The sequence below is a fragment of the Erythrolamprus reginae genome, chromosome 2, assembly GCF_031021105.1.
Source record: "Erythrolamprus reginae isolate rEryReg1 chromosome 2, rEryReg1.hap1, whole genome shotgun sequence".
Taxonomy (NCBI): domain Eukaryota; kingdom Metazoa; phylum Chordata; class Lepidosauria; order Squamata; family Dipsadidae; genus Erythrolamprus; species Erythrolamprus reginae.
This window is the reverse complement of record NC_091951.1, coordinates 25,851,852-25,869,533: the sequence shown is the minus strand read 5'-3', so window position 1 is coordinate 25,869,533 and position 17,682 is coordinate 25,851,852. Positions and strand designations below refer to the sequence as shown.

General features: G+C 42.7%; 1 protein-coding gene across 1 annotated transcript in view; it reads right to left on the bottom strand.

Annotated features, from left to right (window-relative positions):
• Nucleotides 1–14,499, bottom strand: part of LOC139159265 (zinc finger protein 850-like) — a 31,369-nt gene extending 16,870 nt beyond the window's left edge. Inside the window, exons 1-5 of the mRNA XM_070736599.1 lie at nt 14,117–14,499; nt 3,577–6,661; nt 2,637–2,883; nt 2,269–2,282; nt 689–878 (exon numbers count right to left, since the gene is read on the bottom strand). Of these exons, the coding sequence (XP_070592700.1) occupies nt 689–878; nt 2,269–2,282; nt 2,637–2,883; nt 3,577–5,843 (2,718 nt within the window). The 5' untranslated portion in view covers nt 5,844–6,661; nt 14,117–14,499. The remainder of the gene's footprint in view (nt 1–688; nt 879–2,268; nt 2,283–2,636; nt 2,884–3,576; nt 6,662–14,116) is intronic.
• Between the last annotated feature and the right edge of the window lie 3,183 nt (nt 14,500–17,682).

Sequence of the window (17,682 nt, the reverse complement as noted above, 5' to 3'; positions counted from 1 at the left end):
GCATACAAATCTGATTAAACTTAAACTTAAACTAAGCTGAGCAGTGAGCAATTGCTCACTTAAAAATCATCATCAACTCAGAGTTTTTCAAACCTGCCCAGAAGCCGAGAGGGAAAGAGTGAGAAGGAAGGAGAGAGGAAGAGAGGAAGAGAGAGAAACAGATAGAAAAAAGAGAGGAAGGAAAAGAGAAAGAAAAAGAATGGGAGTAAGGAAGAGCGAAAGAAAATCAAAATCTAGTTTGAAACTAGCTCAACTATTTAAGTGGCATTTTGATATTGACAGAGTTGCCCTATTATGAGCTCACTGTTATAGACACACAGTACAGTATTTTATTTTGAAATTCTCTGAGGCAAAACAGGGTGGGTTTTTTATTTGTTTGTTTCTTTGTTCGTTTATTTATTATTTCTGTGCCGCCCAGTCCCAAAGGGACTGCCGCTCAGACACTATACTTTTCGCCCCCCCCAAAAAAAATTAGAGGGAACACTGTTGTCGGCACTTAGAAAATGTCAAGTTTATAGCAGATATATGTAGGACAAAGGTCATATATCAAAAAGAGCATAATCCTGGCAAGAATTGCAGTATAAAATGAAAATACAGATATCAAGGCATAGCCCAGCTTCCACATTTCCCCCCTCTTGGAACTCCAACCGAAATAAAGTTTATTCGGATGGGGTTTCAACCATGTTACTGGAAGGGGGTTGAAGGTGTTGGAGGGTCTGGGGCTGGAGCGGCAGGAGAACTTCATATATTGGGTCCTCATTATCGGGGTCCTGAGTTCCCCTTCCACATTTCCGCCCCTGCGGTTGTTAAGCAGTTGCAGGTGCCACAGAGTCAAAATCTTCTCGGAGGACTTTTTGTCCACCACCAGCGAAACAGTGCTATAAAAAAGTTTCATAAAAAGAGGAAGCACACAGGGGACAATAACACAGCCAGCCACCAGAAAAACAACACAAGCCACAATATATTCGATACCGGGAAAAGAAGGAAGGCGGCAAGGGCATGGGAGAGGTCCAAACCTTTCCAAGTCTGCACTGGAACATGTGCAATCTTGACCATGCGATCGGTGATTTCCTTAATGACCTCCCCACTATTATCAATCTTGATGCAGCAATTAGACAAATTAAACTTTACACACACACACCCTTCCTTGGCCAAAAGATAGTCCAAAGCCAGCCTGTTTTGCATGATATAAGTGCATGACCTAACACTCTCCGAGGCCAAGTGGGCAAGACCACAGACCATCTCGTTAGTGACAATTTCCACCACTGCCTGAAGGCGGATGAGATAGTTAAGCATATAAATGGGGGTGTGGTAAACAAAGGTACCATCCTCGGCCCAGGTGGCCGGACCATAAACCTTTATGATACGCTCGGGGGGCCATTCATCATCCTTCCAGTTCCCAATCTTAAGGTCGCTAATGAGGGATCTTTTAAAGTGGACATTGCCAATTTCATCATATACAGGCACCCCAAGAACCTGCCTTTGTTTCATGGGGAGCAAGAATAAACCAGGGCGAATGACACCCAGGACACAAGAGCCACACCAATTGAGAGGCAGTTGGGCATAAGCATATTTTCGGGCAAACCTGTCAGCGGTGGCTTCATTAGGGTCTATTTGGAGAACAGGGGATCCTAGTCCCACACCCAAAGCTGCGGGTGGGGGAGCGGTGGTTCCCTCAAGCGGAGGCGGGTTTCAAGAAGGACCACCCCCCCAGTCCCTGCGGTGGAGGAGTCCTGTAGGGATGATTGTGTCTGGCCATAGGGCAAAAGGACATATGGCGGGGGCTGGGACACCTCCTCCGGGCAACTGGACAATACAGGGGGTTGGTTGGGTCCTCTGACCCTTTTGGCATGGGAGATGGAACAATGTGCACTTCTCTGGGCTGCCAGGGAGGGGATGAGTTACCTCCCCCTCTCCTAGGGGTCCTTCTCCTGAGCGTGGCCCCTGAAGGAATGGGGACCACGGCCAGGACTTTACATTGTTTGGTCCTACATTTGGTGACCCATGGGGGTGGATTTCGAGCTAGTTTCAACCAAACATCAATGTATGGCTCTTGGTCAGGATGACCCAAGGCAGGATCAAATACAAGTCTATGAACAATATAGTGGGAATATTGAAGGTTCCTATATCGGGCCATCCTAAGTTAAAAGAGGGCCATTCTGATGTACAAAGGTCATTTTATACCATACTCTTGTGTTTGATTATTATAAACCTGGTTGAAATGTTTCATTACACACTCAAGGGGGGTCTTGGGCACACTTGGTTTACCTCCCATCTTCCACCTGGGGCACCAGACAGAAAAGGGGAGGGAGTATACAAGGGAGGTAAGGGGTCCTTCCCTTGAGACACAAAATGATTTTTATTCACTGCACACAATCTCTACCGGCCCAAGGTCCTGGAGCTCACAGCCGCCTGTGGGAACCGCGGTAGGCAATCACACACACAGCTTTTTCTCTCAAAAGCACGGGCCTCCCACCTTATGAGCCACTTAATGAAGAACGAGCCAAAACGAGGGTGATCAGTCCTCGCCTCTGTCCCTCTACATAGGGAGAGATAGACTCCTACCAGTCTCTAAAAAGTGCCTATAACTGAGGACTTGCCTGAGGACTTGCCTTTTATCTTGGCGACTCGGTTACTCTTCCAGGCTGGCGAACAGATGTCCTGGTCTCTCGTTTCCTCTCAGGAATGGTTCTTGGATCGCAAACCGTCAGCGTGGCTGCCCCGGTGTCAACAGGAAGGTCCTCGGAGAAAGATTTCCGATGGCGCCTGGACTGTTCCTCTTTCACACCTGGGGCAGACGCCACTGAGGTGGGCGTCCAGAGGGATCCAAAGTCCCGTCTGGTCCCTTCGTGGTCGCCAGAAAATGTAGCAGAACAAGAACGACTTGTTGCCAATAAGGGAGCAGAGACCACGAGAAGATTGAGATTGCCAGGTTTATTTGGTGCATGCGTCAGGTTCAGAAGATATAAAAGCAATGTCTGAACAACGTGGATTGCTTTTCAGGGCTCTTTATACATTTCCAAAGGAGTACAAAAAACACACAGTATCAGCCAATCAGATACTAGTTGTCAACGTTTCCTTATACAGAAAGTAAAGAAAGAGTTTTACTATGTAGAAGGTGCAGAATGTACAACAAGAAGGAACCTGCGGTTAGTATGTGGGTTCCTGCAGAAGCTATGTGCCTTGAGAGCAGGTGTCAGATCTATCTCTGCCCTATCAAAGCCATGTTCCCTTCCTGAGTACATTTCGTGGTTAGCATAGAAGAAACACAAGTGTGAAGGCAAAAAGTTTTGCCCTGTTGTCGGCAGTTAGAAAATGTCAAGTTTATAGCAGATATATGTAGGACAAAGGTCATATATCAAAAAGAGCATAATCCTGGCAAGAATTGCAGTATAAAATGAAAATACAGATATCAAAGCATAGCCCAGCTTCCACATTCTCACAGTCAGGTCTTTCTAAGGGTTTCCCTCCTATGTGACACCACTAGAGTCTCAACAGGCTGGAATTATGACTAAAACCTTTCCCACAATAGAGGATATTTAAGGGTTTCTGTCTTGTGTGAGTCCTTTGATATTTCAAATGGCTGGAACTATCACTAAAACCTTTCCCACACGACATTCAAATGGTTTCTCTCCTGTATGAGTCCTCTTGTGTTTCACCAGGCTGGAATTATCACTAAAACGTTTCCCACAATCAGGATATTCAAACGGTTTCTCTCCTGTGTGAGTCATCTGATGTCTCACCAGGTTAGAACTCCAACTAAAACTTTTCCCACAGACAGGACATTCAAAGGGTTTCTCTCCTGTGTGAGTCCTCTTGTGTTTCACCAGGCTGGAATTCTCACTAAAATGTTTCCCACAATCAGGACATTCAAAGGGTTTCTCTCCTGTGTGAGTCCGCATGTGTTGTCCCAGGTTGGAACTATTACTAAAACCTTTCTCACACTCAAGACATTTAAAGGGTTTCTCTCCTGTGTGAGTCCTCTGGTGTTGCACCAGGCTGGAATTCTCACTAAAACTTTTCCCACAGTCAGGACATTCAAAGGGTTTCTCTCCCGTGTGAGTCCTCTTGTGTTTCACCAGGCTGGAATTCTCACTAAAACTTTTCCCACAGTCAGGACATTCAAAGGGTTTCTCTCCTGTGTGAGTCCTCTTGTGTTTCACCAGGCTGGAATTCTCACTAAAACTTTTCCCACAGTCAGGACATTCAAAGGGTTTCTCTCCTGTGTGAGTCCTCTTGTGTTTCACCAGGCTGGAATTCTCACTAAAAATTTTCCCACAGTCAGGACATTCAAAGGGTTTCTCTCCCGTGTGAGTCCGCTTGTGTTGTCCCAGTCTGGAACTATTACTAAAACCTTTCCCACAGTCAAGACATTTAAAGGGTTTCTCTCCTGTGTGAGTCCTCTGGTGTTGCACTAGGCTGGAATTCTGACTAAAACTTTTCCCACAGTCAGGACATTCAAAGGGTTTCTCTCCTGTGTGAGTCCTCTTGTGTTTCACCAGGCTGGAATTATCACTAAAACCTTTCCCACAGTCAGGACATTCAAAGGGTTTCTCTCCTGTGTGAGTCCTCTTGTGTTTCACCAGGCTGGAATTGTGACTAAAACATTTCCCACAGTCAGGACATTCGAAGGGTTTCTCTCCTGTGTGAGTCCTCTTGTGTTTCACCAGGATGGAATTATGACTAAAACTTTTCCCACAGTCAGGACATTCAAAGGGTTTTTCTCCTGTGTGAGTCTTCTGGTGTTTTACCAGGTTGGCACTCTGACTAAAGCTTTTCCCACAGTCAAGACATTCAAAGGGTTTCTCTCCTGTGTGAGTCCTCTTGTGATTGACCAGGCTGGAACGATCACTAAAACCTTTCTCACAGTAAGGACATTCAAAGGGTTTCTCTCCTGTGTGAGTCCTCTTGTGTTTCACCAGGCTGGAATTGTGACTAAAACATTTCCCACAGTCAGGACATTCGAAGGATTTCTCTCCAGTGTGAGTCCTCTGGTGTATCACCAGGCTGGAATTGTGACTAAAACATTTCCCACAGTCAGGACATTCAAAGGGTTTCTCTCCTGTGTGAGTCCTCTTGTGTTGCACCAGGCTGGAATTATGACTAAAACTTTTCCCACAGTCAGGACATTCAAAGGGTTTTTCTCCTGTGTGAGACCTTTTGTGTTGCACCAGGTTGGAATTATGACTAAAACATTTCCCACAGTCAGGACATTCAAACGGTTTCTCTCCTGTGTGAGTCCTCTGGTGTATCAGCAGGTCGGAATTCTGACCATAACAATTCCCACAATCAGGACATTCAAAGGGTTTCTCTCCTGTGTGAGTCCTCTGGTGTACAACCAGGCTGGAACTGTGACTAAAACCTTTCCCACAGACAGGACATTCAAAGGGTTTCTCTCCTGTGTGAGTCCTCTGGTGTTCAAGCAAGTATGAATTATGACTAAAACTTTTCCCACAGTCAGGACATTCAAAGGGTTTCTCTCCTGTGTGAGTCCTCTTGTGTTTCAGCAGGTGGGAACTCTGACTAAAACTTTTCCCACAGACAGGACATTCAAAGGGTTTCTCTCCTGTGTGAGTCCTCTTGTGTTTCAGCAGGCTGGAACTATGACTAAAAGTTTTCCCACAGACAGGACATTCAAAGGGTTTCTCTCCTGTGTGAGTCCTCTGGTGTGTCACCAGCCTGGAATTATAACTAAAACGTTTCCCACATTTAGGACATTCAAAGGGTTTCTCTCCTCTGTGAGTCCTCTGGTGTCTCACCAGTTTGAAACTCTGACTAAAATCTTTCCCGCAGTCAGAACATTGAAAGAATTTCTCTCCTTTGTGAATACTCTGATGTTTCATGACTGAAATTGTGGCAGAATATTTTACAGTCAGCACATTCAAATGTTTTCTCTTCTTTGCGACTCTTCCTTGCTTCACCAGACAGGAATTCTCTCTTTGAAACCTTTCTCACAGACCTGACCTAAGAATTTCTAATGAAACATTTACACAATTTGCACTGTCATATGTTTTCTCCCTCATGTGTGTCTTCTGGTGTACCAACATGTTCCCACGCTCACTAAAGGACTTAGCACATTGGGAGCACTTTTGTGGCTTCCCTCTTGTGTGGTTGCTTCCATGAATCACAAGGCAGTTTTTGCTACATTGAGATAGTGTGTATGGCTTTTCTCCTTGTCTAGCTCCTCGTTTCATAAACAGCTCTGATTTGAAATCTCTTCTTTTTGGACAATAGGCAAATTTAAGTCACTTTTCCACAGCTGAGGCCACCAGAAATATGGACAATGCCTTGTTTAGTGGTGCTTTCATTCAAGCCGTTTTATTCCTCACAGGGAGAGGGCTGCATTCCTGTCTGCTCTAAGTGACTTTACTATTGGCCTTTTCCTCCCCACTGACTTCCAGATATTTCCCTTTTTTGCTGATTGAAAAACAATCTCCTTTGGCTTTTCATGTAACCTTCAGTTCTTCATAATGCTTATTTGAGCTTGAAATCTTTCTTGATTTTCTCTCTTGTCTAACAGCTGCTGGAGGAGCAGGAGGAGAATTGTATGGTTTTCTGAAAGAAATGGAAATATTTTGACTTTTCGCTTGATCTTCTTCCCTTTTCAATGTTGGTTCTTATTTACAATTGTCCAGAGTGCTCTTATTGCCATCCTCTTTGTCTGCAAGATACAAAGAAAAGTAGAACTTTGTTTATAAAGTTGTTAGAGATGATGTGAAAAGTAATAATAATTAATAATAACAATAATTTATTAGACTTGTATGCCACCCCTCTCCAAAGACTCGGAGCGACTCACAACAAATAATACAGAATTACAAATCTAATATGAAAAACAATAATAAAAAGCCCATTATAAAACAGTGATACAATCCAAACAAACCAAAAATGAAATGGAACAGCTAGGGGTATGTCAATTTCCCCAAGCCTGGCAACATAGGTGGGTTTTTAGAGGTTTGCAAAGGGCAAGGATGGTGGGGGCAGACCTAATCTCTGCGGGGAGTTGATCAGAGAGAAGGCTCTTCCCCTGGGTCCCGCCAGATGGCACTGTTTGGTCGACGGAACCCGGAGGAGGCCAACTCTGTGGGACCTAATTGGTCGCTGGGATTTGTGCGGCAGAAGGCGGTCCCGAAGGTATTCTGGTCTGATGCAATGTAGGGCTTTATAGGTCATAACCAAAACCCAACTCCATTACAGTCCCAGACTTCAGAAAAGCGGACTTTAAAAAGCTCAGAGCGAACCTGAAAAATAAACCCTGGAAGGAACTTCAAAAGAGTAAATCCACACAGGAAGCCTGGGAAGCCCTAAAAAACACTATCATTGAGGCCCAAAACAATTCTATCCCCATGAAAAACAAAAGCAGAAAAACGAAAATGAAACCAGCATGGCTAAACAAGGACCTCATAGACAACGTAAAAGAAAAAAAAGCCAAATACAATAAATGGAAAGAAGGACTCATAACCGAGGTGGATAATCAACTAAACATGAGCCAACAATGTGCAGCAGCAGCCAAAAAAGCCAATACAATCCCAAGCTGCATCAACAGGGGAATACACTCCAAGACCAGGAAAGACTTAATACCACTCTATTACGCCCTGGCCAGACCACACCTGGAGTACTGTGTTCAGTTCTGGTCACCACACTTCAAAAAAGACATTGAAACTCTGGAGAAGGTGCAGAAAAGAGCAACCAAAATGATCAGGGGTCTAGAAACCAAGACTTACGAAGAGAGACTGCAGGAACTGGGCATGGATAGCCTAGAGAAAAGGAGGGCCAGAGCAGACATGATAGCAGTCTACAGGTATACGAGGGGTTGCCACAGAGAGGAGGGTTTCACTTTATTCTCCAGGGCACCGGAGGGCCGGACGAGGAACAACGGCTGGAAGTTGACCAAGGAGAGATTCAACCTGGAAATAAGGAAGAACTTCCTGACGGTCAGAACGATCAATCAGTGGAACAACCTACCAGTGGACGTTGTGAACTCCAATACTCTGGACATTTTAAAGAGGAAAGTGGACTGCCATTTGGCTAGGATGCTATAGGATTTCACATAAAGAGCTGATTAGTGAAGATTGGACTTAATCCCAGGATAGTTCCTTCTTTATTGCAAACTATTGAACAATACGGAAAGGTAGCAGGTTTAAAGATAAATAAAAGCAAAACTTCTTTCTTAACTAAAAATATGAATAAAATACAAGAAACTAAATTAGAAAATATTTCTGGAATAAAAACCGTAAAGAAAGTAAAATATTTAGGAATAAATTTAACAGCGAAAACAATAACATTAAAAAATGATAACTACATAAAATTATTATCAGAAATTAAAAAAGATTTAGAAACGTGGAATAACCTGAAAATATCATTTTTAGGAAGAATTGCTACAATTAAGATGAATATTTTGCCTAAGGTTTTATTTCTTTTTCAGGTAATTCCAATAAATCCAGGGGGAACTTTTTTTAGAACTTTGACAAATTTAGTTAAAAAATTTATATGGCAAGGGAAAAAAGCAAGGATAAAAATAAACTGTTTAGAAGACACTAAAGAAAGAGGAGGATTTGGTCTTCCAAACTGGAAATTATATTACCAGGCCGCCGCCTTAACATGGATTAAAGATTGGATAACTTTAGAGAATAAAAGAATATTGAATTTAGAAGGACATGATCTCATGTTGGGTTGGCATGCATTTATATGGTATGGCAGCGAAAAAAATCACTCATATTTTAAAAGACACACATTAAGGAAGTATTTATTAGAAGTTTGGAAAGACATAAAGAAAAATCACTTCTTAAATGTTCCAGAATGGATAGCCCCCCTAGAAGCAATAACACATCCAAAGTCTATAAAAGACACGAAAATATTTTATAGATATAAAGAACTTTTAAATGACCAGATGAAGTTAAAACCTAGGAATAAATTACAAGAAGAAGGAATAATATTAGACTGGTGGCAATATGCCCAGATCCGATCCAGATACCAGAAGGATATAACTCTTTACATTTTTAATAAAAGTAAGAATCTGCTAAGTAATTTAATTATTACCAATTCAGTAAAAATGATAGGGAAAATATATAAATTTCTTATCGCTCACAAAAATATAGAGCTGACTTTAAAAGATACTATGATAAGATGGTGCAGAAATATAGGTAAGGAAATAGATATAGATACTTGGGAAAAAGTTTGGATTAATAATTGGAAAATGACCAAGTCAGTTTCATTAAAAGAAAACCAAATTAAAATGTTTTATAGATGGCACCTCCCACCAAACAGGATAGCAAAAATGTTTCCTAAAACATCCCCACTATGTTGGAAATGCAAGAAAGATATAGGAACTTATTACCATCAATGGTGGACATGTGGTAAAGCTAAAATTTATTGGAAGATGATTGAGAAGATATTAAAAGAAATATTAAAGCATGATATAGATAATACCCCGGAATTTTACTTATTAGGAATTACCAATCAGACTTATAAGAAAGAAACTCTTTATTTAATCATACACATATTAACTGCGGCTAGAATAATATATGCGCAAAACTGGAAGGGGGAGGAAATCCCCAAGAAAGAAGAAGTTATAGCTAAAATATTAGACTGCGCCGAAATGGATATGATGACAAGACGATTAAACGATCAAGAAGATACCAAATTTTATGAAACATGGAATAATGTATATAGATGGTTAGATAAGAAAAAATAAGAGATAGATCTGTTTTTATTTAGGTAATAACAATATCAATATTAGTTCAAATGTATTTGTAGATGATTTTGATATAACAGTTTACTTATATGCAACATATTAAGAATTTTGTTTTATGCATGTTTAGTAACTGAGATTTGTTTAAATGTTTGATTAGATGAATATATTACACATAAACAACATATTAAGAATTTTTACCTATACCGTACTAACATTGCATTTAAGATTTGAAAATTTTTTACTAGATTTTTTAACATTTAACAAATGTTTGATTATGTATTCTTTTTTCTATTTGAATGTATACTTTCAAAAGAAGCGGGGAAATACATCCCCATTCTATGTTTAATGTTTGTATGTCTGTATGTCTATTTTATGAAAAATAATAAAAAAAATTAAAAAAAAAAAAAACTCTGGAGAAGGTGCAGAAAAGAGCAACCAAAATGATCAGGGGTCTAGAAACCAAGACTTACGAAGAGAGACTGCAGGAACTGGGCATGGATAGCCTAGAGAAAAGGAGGGCCAGAGCAGACATGATAGCAGTCTACAGGTATACGAGGGGTTGCCACAGAGAGGAGGGTTTCACTTTATTCTCCAGGGCACCGGAGGGCCGGACGAGGAACAACGGCTGGAAGTTGACCAAGGAGAGATTCAACCTGGAAATAAGGAAGAACTTCCTGACGGTCAGAACGATCAACCAGTGGAACAAGCTACCAGTGGATGTTGTGAACTCCAATACTCTGGACATTTTAAAGAGGAAAGTGGACTGCCATTTGGCTAGGATGCTATAGGGTTTCACATAAAGAGCTGATTAGTGAAGATTGGACTTAATCCCAGGATAGTTCAGTAGATTTGCAGCTGGCTGAAGCGTAGACATCAGAGAGTTGTTGTCAATGGCGAGTATTCTGAGCAGAGACAGGTTACAAGCGGTGTGCCACAAGGGTCTGTTCTGGGTCCTATTCTTTTTAATATGTTTGTGAGCGACATAGGGGAAGGTTTGGTAGGGAAGGTTTGCCTATTTGCCGATGACTCTAAAGTGTGCAATAGGGTTGATATTCCTGGAGGCGTATGTAATATGGCAAATGATTTAGCTTTACTAGATAAATGGTCAAACCAATGGAAACTGCAGTTTAATGTTTCCAAATCTAAAATAATGCACTGGGGGAAAAGGAATCCTCAATCTGAGTATTGTATTGGCAGTTCTGTGTTAGCAAAAACTTCAGAAGAGAAGGATTTAGGGGTAGTGATTTCTGACAGTCTCAAAATGGGTGAACAGTGCGGTCAGGCAGTAGGAAAAGCAAGTAGAATGCTTGGCTGCATAACTAGAGGTATAACAAGCAGGAAGGGGGAGATTGTGATTCCACTATATAGAGCGCTGGTGAGACCACATTTGGAATACTGTGTTCAGTTCTGGAGAACTCATCTACAAAAAGACATTGACAAAATTGAACGGGTCCAAAGATGAGCTACAAGAATGGTGGAAGGTCTTTAGCATAAAACTTATCAGGAAAGACTTAATGAACTCAATCTGTATAGTCTGGAAGACAGAAAGAAAAGGGGGGACATGATAGAAACATTTAAATATGTTAACAGGTTAAATAAGGTCCAGGAGGGAAGTGTTTTTAATACGAAAGTATTAAAATGAGAAAATATTATTTTACTGAAAGAGTAGTAGATCCTTGGAACAAACTTCCAGCAGACGTGGTTGGTAAATCCACAGTAACTGAATTTAAACATGCCTGGGATAAACATATATTCATCCTAAAATAAAATACAGGAAATATTTATTTATTTATTTATTTATTAGATTTGTATGCCGCCCCTCTCCGTAGATAAATAGTATAAGGGCAGACTAGATGGACCATGAGGTCTTTTCTGCTGTCAATCTTCTATGTTTCTATGACACCAAACTGGCAGGAATAGCCAACACTGCAGAAGATGGGTGCAAAATGGGACTACCTTTGAAGAGTGTTTGCAAACTTCAACTTGCCCAAAATGCAGCCGTGCGAGCAGTCTGGGCTTTCCAAGAAAGGCCCACATCTCACTATCACTCCGCGGACTGCACTGGCTACCAATCTGTTTCCGGACACAATTCAAAGTGTTAGTTATGACCTATAAAACCCTGCATGCATAGGACTAGACTATCTCCGAGACCGCCTTCTGCCGCACAAATCCCAGCAACCGTTGAGGTCCCATAGAGTTGATCTCCTTAGGGTCCCGTCGACAAAACAATGTCAGCTGGCGGGACCTAGGAGAAGAGCCTTCTCTGTGGGGGCCCTGGCGCTTTGGAATCAGCTCCCTCCAGAGATTCGCACTGCCCCCATCCTCCTCACCTTCCAGAAGAACTCATCTCTGCCGCCAGGCCTGGGGTTCCTTAGATCTTCCCCCCAGACCAATAAATGCCTTAGTCTGATTGTCGAATGAATGATATTGATGGTTCTTCTTTTTTAATCAGAATTTTAAAGACTGTTTTATAATGTATTAATTGGATTGCTATTATTGATTCTTGTTTTCTGTACATGTTGTGAGCCGCCCCGAGTCCTCGGAGATGTGCGCTATCTAATAAAATGAAATTCAATGTTGAAAAATGTAAGGTTCTACATTGAGGCAAGAAATAAAAATTGCACAGGTACAGTATACATGGTACATTGCTCAACAGTAGTAACTCTGAGAGGGATCCTGGAGTCCTAGAGGACAACCAATTAAATATGAGCCAGCAATGTACAGCAGCTGTCAAAAAAGCCAACACAGTTCTAGGCTGCATAAACAGAAAGATACAATCAAGATCACGTGAAGTGTTAATATCATTTTATAAGGCCTTAATAAGGCCACACTGCAACGAATCCTGAATACTGCATTAAGTTTGGTCACCAAGATGCAAAAAGGATTCTGAGACTCTAGAAAAAGTACACAGAAGAGCAACAAAGATGATTAGGGGACTGGAGTCTAAAACATATGAAGAACAGTTGCAGGGACTGGGCATGGCTAGTTAAATGAAAACAAGGACCAGGGGAGACATGATAACAGTGTTCCAGTATCTCAGGAGTTGCCACAAAGAAGGAGTCAACCTATTCTCCAAAGCACCTGAGGGTAGAACAAGAAGCAATGGGAGGAAAATAAACAAAGAGAGAAGTAACTTAGAACTAAGGAGAAATTTCCTGACAGTCAGAATGGTTGAACAGTGGAACAGCTTGCCTCCAGAAGTTGTGAATGCCCCAACATTGGAAGTTTTTAAGCAGATGTTGGATAATCATCTGTCTGAAGTAGTGTAGGGTTCCCTGCTTAAGCAGGGGGGTTGGACTAGAAGACCTCCAAGGTCCCTTCCAACTCTGTGTTATTATTAAGATCCTGAATAAGATAACCAAGCAACAGATCTGCAAACATCTAGAACCAAGCAAACTTAGAACCAGAAGCCAACATGGATTTGTTGAAAAAAGATCATGTCAAACAAAACTTATTTCCTTCTTAGAAAGTGTCTAAATTAAGTAGACTAGCAAAATGCTATGGACAAAGTATACTGGCATTTCAGAAAGGCATTTGATAAATACGACTTGGTAAATGAAGAAAATGTGGTATGGATATGATCACCATCCAATGGATTTGTAACTGGCTGACAAACCATATTCAACCACTAGTCAATGGAACTACATCTATGGAGACTCTATGTTATTCTCAGTATTCTTCAATATTTTCATAAAGAATCTCAGTAAATGACTAGAATGGGAACTCAGCTCATTTGGAATTATATTCCACCCAACTCCCAGACGACAATTTGGAGACAACACTAAACTGGCAGGAATAACCAACACCCCAAAAGACAAACTCAAGATACAGAAGAATCTTGATAGATTTGAACACTGGGCCGTTTCCAACAAAATGAAATTCAGTAGAGAAAAGAAAAGAGGTTGTACACTTAGTCACAAAAAAGCAAATGGCAATGTACAGAATAGGTAGAACCTGACTCAATAGCAGTAACTGTGACATGGATCTTGAAGTCCTACCATTGTGAACAATCAACAGTAGCCCAGAACTAAGGAGAATTTTTCTTGATGCTGAGAACAATTAATCAATTGTCTGAAATGGTATTGGGTCTCCTGCAGGGCGTCGGAATAGAAAACCCGCAAGGTCCCTTCCATCTGTCTCACAAAGCCCCAGTGATGGAGCAGCTACAACCTCTGGAGGGAAGCCATTCCCAAAGAATCAACCTTAACTTGAAAGAGGCATTTTCATTCTTCCCACCAGAAGAAAATTGCAGCCCCCAGTTTCACAGCGTGCAGTACCAGCGGGCTTAAATTTCAGCAGGAGGGAACCTGCAGCAGCAGAAGCTGACATGCTTCATCCCAGTTGCTTCTCTGCTTCCAGGCCGTGGAGGAAAAACAAACAGCCTGACTTGCTCTCGGACTTTCCTCCCACCTGCCCTCAACTCACCTTCCAGCTGCTGCTTCGATCCTCGGGAGAGCACAAAAGCCGCTCTACAGGCCCTCTTTCTCCCATGAGTCTTCCGGAAGAGGAAGCTCTGCGTTTTTTCTCTCCTCGGGTCTTTTCTAGCAATTCAGTACTCGATGGTTTTAACTCCTCACCTTTTTGGCACTGATGCTGCCTTTCTGACTGCCATCTCCTGACAGCAGGAAGAACACTCTTGCCCCGTCTCTATCTAAGGCGTTTGCAAGATGTTCTCACTGTATAAATTCTATCAAATCGTTTTCCACTTCTAGCAACTGACCTTTGCAAGTGACCAGAAAATTTTCTCTTTCTTTTATTCTCTCACTCTCTTCCTCCCTCCCTTTGTCTCTCCCTCCCTCCTCTCTCTTCCTTCATCTTTCTTTCTCTCTTTCACTCTCTCTCCCTCCTACCTCCCCCCTCTCTCTTTCTCCCTTTCTATTTATCTTTGTCTCTCTCTTTCTTTTTCTTTCTTCCTTAATCTTTTTCCTCTCTTCCTCCCTCCTTTCCTCTCTATTTCCATCCCCTCGCTCTTTCTTTCTCTTCCTCTTTTTCTCTCTCTCCCTATTTCTTTCTCTCCCTCCCTCCCTCCTTCCCTCCTTCTCACTCTTTCTTCCTCACTCTTCTCCCCTCCCTCGTCATTCTCCATAAGGGCCTTCCCCCCACCATGAACCCAGCCTCCTCCGGCTCTTGGAAGAGACGCAAAGGAAGCCTGGTCGGGCCTCCCTCCACACACACACTTTTCCCCCTTCGGACCAGGCCCTAAGCGGGAGGCTCCTTCCTCCCAGACGCTCCCGGCTCCCCCCCACCTGCTCCTTCAGCAAAACGAGGGCTCCTAGGGCAGGGGGCAAACGGGGGGGGGGCGAGGGGAAGACCCCGCCTCAGGATGCCCCCAACCGCATTCAGGGAGGCTCCGCCAGCTCCGAGGTGAGGGAAAGCAACACTGTGCTTCCCACTCGGCGGATCCTGAGGTGCCCGGACAGACTGCGTCCTTGGGCTGGCCGCTGCCTCCAGAAGCACCGAGGCAACAGAAGCTTTGCCAATGACACCGTCTCCCCTCAGCAAGTGCGCGCCTCACCGTCCCCGCCGCGGCGCCCCTTTACCTCAGTGGGCCCTCTCGCTCTTTCTTCCTCCCCGCAGAGACCTCCTGCCAAGCTGGGTTAGGGGCGGAGAGGGCGAGGCATCAGCGGAAAGCCCAGAATCCCCTCCCGCAAGCCTCTTCTCAAGAGGGCTGGTTGGGAGGAAAAACAGCAGGACATTTTCAAAGGGACAAATTATCATAAAGTGTGTGACTGTCCCGCTCCTCTGGTCACTTTAGCCTAGTGAAATGTGATGCTTCTTAGCTTACCAAATTTAGTATGTTCTGAGCCCTGAATTTATCTTATTTTTGATTTTTATTTATTGTTTATTTAAAACAAACCAACATACAAAATATAAAATATACATTTATTTATTGATTGGATTTGTATGCCGCCCCTCTCCGCAGACTCGGGACGCCTAACAACAGCAATAAAACAGTATATAACAAAATCCAATACTAAAAACAGTTAAAAACCCATTACAGTGATCCCTCGATTAGCACGGTCTCGATTAGCGCGAAACGCTGCAACGCGGTTTTTCAAAAAATATTAATTAAAAAATAAGTTCTCTCTCTCTTTCTCTCCCTGTTGCCAGCGTGGTATATGAGAGAGAAAGAGAGAGGCAGAGAAAGAGAGAGGCAGAGGTCGGGCGCATTACCGGGAGGTGGAGGCGGCGTGGGGACGCTGGGTGCCGGGGACACCGAGGAGGGGGGTGGACGTGGCCTCTCAGCTGCAGAGCCGAACAAGGGCGGAGGCAACGGCGAAGTCCGGCGCTGGGGCCATGCGGGGCCACTCATCCAGGGGGGCGTGGACTGGCAAGTCGCCCTCCTTTCTCTTTCTTTCTCTCTCTTATACCACACCGGTAACAGGGAGAGAAAGAGAGAGAGCGGAGGGCACCTTGCCGGTCCACGCCCCCCTAGATGAGCGGCTCCGCATGGCCCCAGCGCCGCCCAGGCAAAGGGGAAACCCCAAGATCGCTTGCCGCTTGCCGTATTGCAGCGAAGGAGGCGAAGCAAGGCTCCAAGCTGCAATACGGCAAGCGGCAAGCGGCAAGCGATCTTGGGGTTTCCCCTTTGCCTGGGTGGCGGGAAGACCAAGGGAAGGTTCCTTCAGCCGCCCAACACCTGATCCGCTCCGCAGCGCGGCAGCAGCGAGGAGCCGAAGATGGGGTTTCCCCTTTGCCTTTACCCCATCTTCGGCTCCTCGCTGCTTCCGCGCTGCAGAGCAGATCAGCTGTTGGGCGGCTGAAGGAACCTTCCCTTGGTCTTCCCCGCCGCCCACACGCAAACTCCACCATCTGCGCATGTGCGGCCATGAAAAAAATGGCGCGCATGCGTAGATGGTGTTTTTTACTTCCGCACCACTATAACGCGGAAATCGATTAGCGCGGGAGGTCTTGGAACGTAACCCCCGCGCTAATCGAGAGATCACTGTATATAAAAACCAATCATACATACAGACATGCCATGCATAAAATAGTAAAGGCCTAGGGGGAAGTGTATCTCAGTTCCCACATGCCTGGCGGCAGAGGTGGGTTTTAAGCAGCTTTCGAAAGGCAAGGAGGGTGGGGGCAATTCTTTTTTTTTCCAAATATTTTTATTAATTTTCATAAAATAGACGAACAGACAGACAGACATTTAACATAAAAGTGGGGTTGTATTTTCCCCGCTTATCTCAAAAGTATAAATTTGAATACAGAAAAAAGAATACATATTTAAGTACAATTCATTATTGTAAATGTTAAGAAATAATTTGTTAAACTTTTCATTATAATTTTTCATATTTAAAACTTTTCATATTTAAAACTAATTCTAATATAAATTCAAAATTCTTCTCATAATAATTCTTCATATATAGACTAATTCTAATATACAGTACTTCTAAAACAAACATATTCTAGGTAATTCTATAATAGCACATAAATCTTATCTTTGCCGAAACAATTTACTCATTTATTTAATTATTTATCTTAATCTTCTACTGTTTCTTCTTATTTATCAATATATAAACTTTGTTCCATGTTTCATAAAATTCCGTATCTTCTTGATCATTTAAGCGTCTTGTCATCATATCCATTTCAGCGCAATCTAATATTTTTGTAATGACTTCTTCTTCTTTGGGGATATCCTCCCCTTTCCAGTTTTGCGCATATATAATCCTAGCCGCAGTTAAAATATGTATAATTAAATATAAAATTTCTTTCTTGTAAGTCTGATTTGTGATTCCTAATAAATAGAATTCCGGGGTTATTTCTATATCCTGCTTCACTATTTCTTTGATCATTTTTTCTATCATTTTCCAATAGAGTCTAGCTGTGCTACACGTCCACCACTGATGGTAGTAGGACCCTATTTCCTTTTTACATTTCCAACACAACGGAGAAGTTTTAGGAAACATTTTTGCTATCCTATTTGGTGGGAGGTGCCATCTATAAAATAGTAGAGAAAAAGACTGATAAAATGGAGAAGAGAATGG